The 9,201-nt window shown below is 32.9% G+C and overlaps 1 protein-coding gene across 1 annotated transcript; it reads left to right on the top strand.

Annotated features, from left to right (window-relative positions):
* The first annotated feature begins 1,205 nt into the window (after positions 1 to 1,205).
* Positions 1,206 to 8,505, top strand: LOC139523935 (uncharacterized). Its single transcript, XM_071318371.1, has 4 exons — positions 1,206 to 1,283; positions 2,697 to 2,802; positions 7,177 to 7,331; positions 8,186 to 8,505. The coding sequence occupies exons 1-4, from the start codon at positions 1,223 to 1,225 to the stop codon at positions 8,317 to 8,319; spliced, it is 456 nt and encodes a 151-aa protein (XP_071174472.1). The 5' UTR covers positions 1,206 to 1,222; the 3' UTR covers positions 8,320 to 8,505.
* Positions 8,506 to 9,201: the final 696 nt, after the last annotated feature.

Raw genomic sequence — 9,201 nt, 5'->3', positions numbered from 1 at the left:
GGAATTGGTTGGAAAGTTTAGATAAACTAAAACGTGTTTGCACAACTTGAAACTTATATATACACTGAGAGTTTTTAAATAAAAAATGTAACCAATCACGATGTTCACCACTGACACACTGATTACTGAAGGATGAAACCCTTGAGGTCAAACAGTCAGTCAAAAGTGATATCCTCACTGACGAACTGATTACTGAAGGATGAAACCCTTGAGGTCAAGTAGTCAGTCAATAGTGATATCCTCACTGACGCACTGATTACTGAAGGATGAAACCCTTGAGGTCAAACAGTCAATCAAGAGTGGTATCATCACTGACGAACTGATTACTGAAGGATGAAACCCTTGAGGTCAAACAGTCAGTCAAGAGTGATATCCTCACTGACGAACTGATTACTGAAGGATGAAACTCTTGAGGTCAAACAGTCAGTCAAAAGTGATATCCTCACTGACGCACTGATTACTGAAGGATGAAACCCTTGAGGTCAAACAGTCAGTCAAGAGTGATATCCTCACTGACGAACTGATTACTGAAGGATGAAACTCTTGAGGTCAAACAGTCAGTCAAAAGTGATATCCTCACTGACGCACTGATTACTGAAGGATGAAACCCTTGAGGTCAAACAGTCAGTCAATAGTGATATCCTCACTGACGCACTGATTACTGAAGGATGAAACCCTTGAGGTCAAACAGTCAGTCAAAAGTGATATCCTCACTGACGCACTGATTACTGAAGGATGAAACCCTTGAGGTCAAACAGTCAGTCAATAGTGATATCCTCACTGACGCACTAATTACTGAAGGATGAAACCTTTTTTTAAGATTGTATTTAGTTTCAATAATTTTTTTTATTTGAAGATGTTTAAAACTATTTTTTTTGGCGATGGTAACAAATTTAGCAACTAAATATTTACCAAAAATATTTATATACTAGATTATGCCTAAAAATTGAAAAGGTTTCATTAAACCAACATTGAACTTCCAAGAGCACAAACACAAATTTAAATTTACTTTTATAACTGCAGTAATCAAATAATTAGTGTTTCAAATATTATAAATAGTGCAAAAAGTCAATTGTTTGTTTTCATTTTAACGAAGGAAAAATAATTTATCAATCCTCATCACTGTAAATTTTATTATTATCAGTATTATCTCATTTTAAATTAGTTGATATTTTTATCTTCATTACATTTGTTGTAATCCTAGATAAGTATCATAACAAAGATGGCTTATTTGAAGAGAGATTTTATTTATGTAGTATTATTAGTTTTAAATTTACTACCAGGTAAAACTTAATTATAACGCTTCCTCTATCCTGCAAATTTCCCTACATTGATACCAAATATCCTCAGCTTAGAGTTGTATTTGTTTATGAGTATGTAAACCTCACCTTTCAAAGTACTACGGATATATTTATGTTTACACCCCGCGTTATTCAATGATCCGTCTGTCACTTAATTTTGGTTTCTAGACGTTAATAGTCTTTTAGATTCTTAAAATAATAATAACCGGGTTAAGTTATACTGAGGCTAATGTGGTTCCCTATAATGCGAGGACAATATATACCAATTGGAGATGAATTCGCAGAAGGTCAAGGTAATAGATACAAAAGGCCTAAAACAGTGAAGAAAAGGGATTTCTGGAGGATTGTTCGATGGCTTTTAGGATTCGAAATCAAACTGACACATATAGCGAATGTGAGGTCAAAACGTCAAAGGCCAAGGTAACAGAATTAAAAATAGATGAGAAAAGAATTTTCGGCCGGATAAGGCGTTTTCTGTCCGGGTAACTCTGTAAGCTTACTTGCTTTAAGTCTTGGATATGAGTTTGGTATTTTTAAGCAGAGAAGGTATCCTTATCATAACTAAAGAGCCCTTTTTCATTGAAACAAAATACATGTGTATGCATGTAATCACATTCAAAAAAATAATCCTATTGACTTTGAGGTCAGTTTACCAGTACCAGGGTCAAATCGACTTTATAAAGGATGAATTCATTATTAATGAGGGCCCTCATGGGGTTTTTGATTATGTGATTACTTGGCCGTTTTTTTAATGATTATTTGATTATTAAGCCAAATATTTCATGATTATTTGATTACCTAGGACTGTATTTTTAGTTTATGATTATTTGATTACTAAAGATAAGCAAATATTTAATGATTATGTGATTATATTGGCAAAAAAATGGTGATTATGTGATTACTAGGACCCCCCCATGAGGGGCCTCATTAATGCCATAATGCCAAGTTTCTTGGATTTCTTAGTTACAGGTCTACCATTAGTCCAGTCCTGCATGGCCTCAGTGACCGCTTTTTTTTTGGATTTTTTTGTTGTTGTCAGTGACAACAACAAAAAATAAATAAATTAAAAAAAACCCGACTGAGTCACTGAGGCCAGGGCTGGACTAGGTCAACCATGAATTTTAAAGTTCAACAAATAAATTTTTTGTATAAGGGTGTAATACATGCAGATTTTGGCGAACTTGACAACGAAATCAAATATTATCGAAAATGCTTGTTTTTCTAAATCCACTAAAATTGGTATCAACGAAAATAAACAGATTAAAAACAGTAAAGAAAACTTTGTGTTCTTATGATAACAAATGTACACATTGTAGGATTTATACCCTCTTATACTTACCACATCTTCCCTCTTTGGAACACGATTAACAGCATACTATCTTTCTTCACTTCTAGCTGTAACGGCTGAAGTATGTACATCTTATGATGACATATTAGATGAAATAACAACGTTTGATTGTTCTTCTGGATGTTGTGAGGATTCGTGCTGTGATGATTATTGGTAAGTGTGCGCTGTGGGAAATATTGGTAAGTGTGCGCTGTTGGAATTATTGGTAAATAGTACGGAATCAGTTTTTATTTTTTTTATGATGTGGAGGGATCAAGGAATTCGTCTCATATCAATTATGTTTTCATAAAATCGTTGTCACGGTCCCTTATTTTATGCAGTGATGGTTGGATATTTCATTTTTGATGCAAGACATATCGTGCTGCAAAATTTCATGAATTTAACTGATTTCAATCCGGATACCACCTCAAATTTCTTTTTTCAAACTGAATGAAAAAAGAATTGTATTTCTTTTAGCATCGTTTGTGATCGCACGTTTATCCTTTTTCTGGAATTACATGTTTGGTATCTTTCTTTAACTTATGATTTGAATCAAACGTCTGGTACAATATCATACAGTTTAATACACATGTTATACTATAATGCACATGATGCAATATAAAACCTAAGTATGATTCAGCCTGATTGTACAATGATAATGCCCGCGTCACACTGTCCCGATTTTTACGCCGATTGCAACACGATTATGGAAATTTTCAAAATCGGGACTGATCGTATCCAGATCGGGCTATTCGTAGTGCCATCTTTAACCATCTTTAACCATCGGCCACTTTTTCTAGCCTTCGGGGACAACTTCGGGAAGGGTTCTAAATTTTTTAACATGTTAAAAAATCCCCGAAGGTGCGTCCGATGTTGAGGGTTCGTATTGAGTTCGTATCACCATCCTCACCATCGTAATGTCACCGGGAATGCATCTTTGAACATCGTATTGCATTCTTGTTTCCATCGTTTCCATCGGGCAGTTTTGACATGACGATGTCTACACGAATGAATTACGAAGCTACCTGAAGGTCTTACGATGGCAACACGACTTCGTGAAGACCTCGTAATCCCGTCGTGTTGGCATCGAATAAAAGTACGAAGGCGACAAGATGGAACTACGACGGCAATAAATCCAGCTAAATGTAATTAAGTTAATTTTCGCGCTAAAATACATTTAAAGTGCCATGCGCGATATGCACTGGTCTGTCTAATACGACAGTTAAGAAAGACGTTTACAACACATGGAGCTCATATCATATGATTCTATGAGAACAATAAAGGCTACAGCGTTGTTTCTATTATTTCAAATGGAACAAGAAGAGCAGCTATTACAGGCTCAGGATTTACTTTTACAAGTAAAATATTATTTTTTGTCAATTTTTCATATCAAGTAACATAATGAAAATCATAAACACGCCTCGTACACAAACACTGCAGGTACACGTATAAAGGGAAACCAACTTTTTCTTCATTATTCTGATTTTTTATGTATCGTCTGAGTTGTTGTCACACGAATGTTTACTCCATAACCATTTTGTTTTCTATATGTCATATTTTGCCGCATTTGTTGCTTTCCCCACATCTTTCCTTATGTCTATATTATTATGATATTCTCCTGGAAAGAGCTCTTTTTGAATAAAAGGGACCAACGAACCCATTACCTTACCTTTAAGATAGATCAGTAAACATAGGCATAATTATGGGTGATTATTCAGACTAGTGCACACATTTTACAGTTCAAACAAGGCAATGCCGAGCGTGGCATCCCCTCGTATGTAACATATTGGGGACAAATATGGACACTATATATGTATTTGACACATGCAGAAAATGGTAAATTGAATATGCATATTTGATACATAAACTGTTTTTTTCAGAAATCAAACATAACATTCAGTAACTGGAAATACCTTTAATATTGTCTTTAGAACCAGCAGGTAAAAAAATGAGCAACCAATTTCCTGTGTATTATGCTATTTCAAGGAGAAAAAAACAAGTCCATCTGCATGACCTTGACCTTTGGCCTTGAACGTAAAAAATGTCAGATCATGACAAGGAGGAACAATATACCAAATGTGGTTAAAATCTCTTGAAGCATATTGGATTTAGAGTGTCCACAAGGGTGATATTGCCTTGTATTACAACTGCCACTGTGACCTTGACCTTTGAACTTTAATGTCAATAGCGCTTAAGATATTCTCCTTCTCCCTGATTCTGCTGGCATTATATTCAGAGACTCAGAGTCAAATTTTACCCTTCAAACCCACGGTCTTCCGTCTTATGATTAAACCAGAAAGTAAATGAACAATATAATATAAATTCAATATCGATCAAACAATTTAAAACGCGTGATCCCTTCGGCATATAATTTTTGAAATATTAAGGCTTTTCTACCTCAGGCATAGATTACCTTAGCTGGATTTGGCCAAACTTTAAGGAATTTTGGTCCTCAATGCTCTTCAACTTTATTTGGCCATTTATCTTTTTTGGATTCGAGCGTCACTGATGAGTCTTTTTTAGACGAAACGCGCGTTTGGCGTATATACAAAATTTAGTCCTGGTATCTATGATGAGTTTATTTAAATGCATCGTAAGCTGTACACGACGTCTTTTAGACATCGTATGGTCATCGCGCCATCGTCGTAATCCATCGTGTAGCCTTCGTAATCCATCGTGTAGCCTTCGTGATCCATCGTGTAGGCTTCGGCTGAGATATGAAGCTTAAATACCCGTCTTCGGTTAACCTTCGTATGTCCATCTTTTGCTATCGTATATAATTTCGGCACCATCGTATAGACTTCGTTATTCATCGTACTTGCTTCGGTCACTTTTTAGTATTTTAACGAGATCGGGACCAACTTCGTACGAACTTACAATTTTCGCATTCGGGTGTCCATCGTATATAAAAATCGGGACAGTGTGACGCGGGCATATACATATGATACAATAGAATACATAATACAATATAATACATTTCGGATGCATAATAAGGCACAAGACAGTATTTGCCGGCCGGCATATGCGGATGCTACATAATGCGTTGATACAATAAAATCAACACGATACAATGTAAAGCACAAGATACAATATAATACATTGATACAATATAATACAAATGATACAATATAATACAAATGATACAATATAATAAATTGATACAATTACAGCTATTTACATATTTCTTGTAGTGTAAACTTAAGGTTTTGTTGTCTTGACTAATTGTTTGCTCAAGCATTGTAATACAAAGGCGGGGTTTCAACTTGTATAATTACATTATACTTCTAAATGTTTTTGGATGTTAAATATAATGCAGAGTATAATGTTTTTGGTTTAAAACAAAAAAGTTTTCACTTTAGGTAGACAGGGTGTCTTCCTCCATCTTGGATGTAGAAATACCAGAAAACAAGGTCTAGATCTTTAATAGAATGTGCAAATTTTCAGAGTAATAGGTAATTCATGTGTAAGAACTTCCACTTCGATATACATGTAGAAAACGACATATTTTATCACATTTATGGTTGTATTTTACAAAAAAAAAAACAGAAAACTTTTGTTTAATCAATTTTTTTTCCAACTTTGCGAAATAAGGGGAGGCAACTCAAATGCATGGGCAGATAATTCAGATTAAGGTACTTTTACAATTAGAATGTGTTAGGAATTTACCTATTTTGTAATGTAGCAAGAAAACAGGTCCGGTGACCCCATTGTTTCTTTTTTTCATGCATAATCTATACATGTCAATTTTGAACACCTTGTAGCGTGAAAACAAGCCTGGTAACCCATTCTTTTTACTATTAATTTTTTAAAGTATGATTTTTAAAAACTACATTTTGGCAAATTATAAAAAAAAATCTATGGATTATAATTTAGACACCCCATCTACCTTAACTAGATTATAATATTCGAAGACAATAACAAACGATTCCGTAATAGAACCAGTATGTTCTAAAGATGCACATACATAATACGAATACTTTATTTTTCATAAAACTACAATTACATAGTTATAGAGAACGTACATAAATATAACTATAAGGTACAAGTTTTACAAGCATGTGATCAGCATTGGTAATGGTACAGTTGAGATCAGTTGACGTGCATAAGAAAGCCACATGTTAAATAATAATATCCAATTTGACCAAAGCTTTGTAATAAACATGATGATAAATACCATTTTTGTCTATACTAGTATTGCAAACTGAACTCAACTTTAAGAGATTGCTTATTTTAAAAGATTAGTAATATAAACCCTGATTATACAAATTATCAACCACTTTAAAGCTAAAACAACTTTTAAATCATAAATCTGAGCATTTGAGAAGTTGGTGACTGTATAAAGCAATATTTAAAATTGCGAAAATAAGGTCCATGTCCATCAAAGGTTACATTACTATTTATAACTTTGTTTTTGTGTTTATATTTGTAGTTCAACTTCTTCGGTATCTGTTTTAGATGTATTTGTATTTGTGTTTGCATGACCCATATAGGTGTATTTTGCAAATAAAACTATGACTATTATTATTATTATAATTGTATGCTAATTAGGTCAGATTCGTCCTCGGCTGCAATAGTGATAACGGTAATAATTGGGACTACCGTGTTTATAGCTATCATGGTTGGTGTGTGTTGTCGTTGTACACGAAGGTACAGTACAGCAGGACGAGTTATCAGACATGATAGGATTCCTATTATCAACGCAGGTAGATAAATAATGCTTAAAATAATTACAAGTATTCTGAACACAAAAAAAAAAACCCAAAAAAAAAACCAATACCCTGTTCTTTTCAAGATTCGCCATTATTGTAGTAGCTGTTTGAAAATTAAACATACTAACGTTTACCATTTTCTTTTCTTGTAAGCATTTAATTTAGTAGACACTTTGATGATTTCTTACTTAAGGTGTGTAGTTTTACCTCTAAAGTAAAAAAAGTATATTTATAAATGGATTGTATATGCCGTGAATGGAGATATCGGAGACGAATATCACTATATTTTTGTATGCCCGGCTTTAAAAGATAAAAGGAATAGATTGATACCAAACAAACTACTAAGAAGACATGGTGTTTTAAAATTCAAGACAAACTTTAACTTCAAAAAATCAAAGACACTCAAACAGCTTTGCAATTTCATAAGATGTGTAAACAATAATATAAATTACTTCTTCTTCTCAACTATAATTTCAACACATTTAAATGTTAAAACTATTTCTTCAAACAGGTGTATTTACTTGTTTTGTATTCTTGTTTTTATTTATGTATTTATTAATATTTTGTATGCATGTTCTTAACTTATCTGTAAACTTTGTTCTTGCATGGTTTTGTGAGAAATAAACTATCTATTAGTGACGAGTTGAGACCAAAGCTGTAGCATTCAGAAACTGACATAATTAGAACCTAAATCGACAGATAAAGTTTTTTCAATGAAATATTATGGATTCTATTTGAAGAGTTATTCATACATCACATTAGCTCACAATGGTAAGTATAACATTAGAAATGGTAAAACTAAAACTTTTTTTTATTTATTACTAAAACTTTTGTTTATTTATTTGAAGAAAACTCTAGTGGAATCTGTGACCAGTTGGCTGTCCCATTTACTGTATTTCCAACTCCAATTCAACCACCATCATATGAACAGGCAATATTTTCCAGTGGCGGGAATAATTCACAAGAAGAACAGAAATATTGATAAATATTGTAATCTACACAGTGAAGTGAACAAAACAGTATTATTGTTTCATAATTAGATGGCTTGAAATCATGAGAATTTTACGACAGAATTTAATGTTCAGAGTTATTAGTAATTTAAACGTTTGAAACCAATTTCAGTCCGAGAAAGCTTATAGTGAAAAAATAAAATAAGGATATGTGAGGCTTCAAGTTTCAAGTTTCAAGTTTTTATTTCTCAAGACCCTTAACCAGGGTATGTGAACAAATACAATTGAATACAATTTAACACAATATAACAAAATAGGTTGATTAAATGAACAAGTTAACATATATACATGATATACATTTCCAAATATATGGAAGACGAACATATTATATAAACAGTAACTTCAATCATTTTACTAAAGAAAGTATGATTTTACAAAATTTTGCAGCTTTGAATATTACATTATAATTGTCTGAGTTAAACAAAGCATGAAATTTATCAACATTTGGATTTGTAGTGAATTCTTTTGGCAATAACATTTTCCTCTCGTTTTTGAAATAAGAACATTGGAATAAATAATGAAATTCATCACCTAATGAGTTACAGTCACAAATATCACAAATTCTATCATTTCTTGCTATTCCCCAAAACCTGCCCTTTTCAACTGGCAGTTTATTATTAACACATCTAAAATTACATAAAGATTTCCTTAAATCTGTAGGAAGTTCTATTAAATATTTTTCAAAACAATGCTTTCTTTTAAAAATTCTATAATTGAGACATTTAGGTGATTCATACACAGTAGCACACCATTTCTGCTTAAATTGGTCACATAACCTTTGCTTTACAATCTTAGCTAGGTTGACAGATTTAGACACATTTTGAGTTAACCAATATTCAGAACAACCACATTCA

The sequence above is a fragment of the Mytilus edulis genome, chromosome 1, assembly GCF_963676685.1.
Source record: "Mytilus edulis chromosome 1, xbMytEdul2.2, whole genome shotgun sequence".
Taxonomy (NCBI): Eukaryota; Metazoa; Mollusca; class Bivalvia; order Mytilida; family Mytilidae; genus Mytilus; species Mytilus edulis.
Note: the sequence above shows the minus strand (reverse complement) of the source record. Positions and strands in the feature narration are given on the sequence as shown.

Coding starts and splice junctions, on each gene's coding strand:
- LOC139523935 (XM_071318371.1), top strand. CDS start 1,223: ATGGCTTATTTGAAGAGAGATTTTATTTATGTAGTATTATTAGTTTTA. Junction 2,803..7,176: donor TCGTGCTGTGATGATTATTG/GTAAGTGTGCGC, acceptor TATGCTAATTAG/GTCAGATTCGTCCTCGGCTG. Junction 7,332..8,185: donor GATTCCTATTATCAACGCAG/GTAGATAAATAA, acceptor ATTTATTTGAAG/AAAACTCTAGTGGAATCTGT.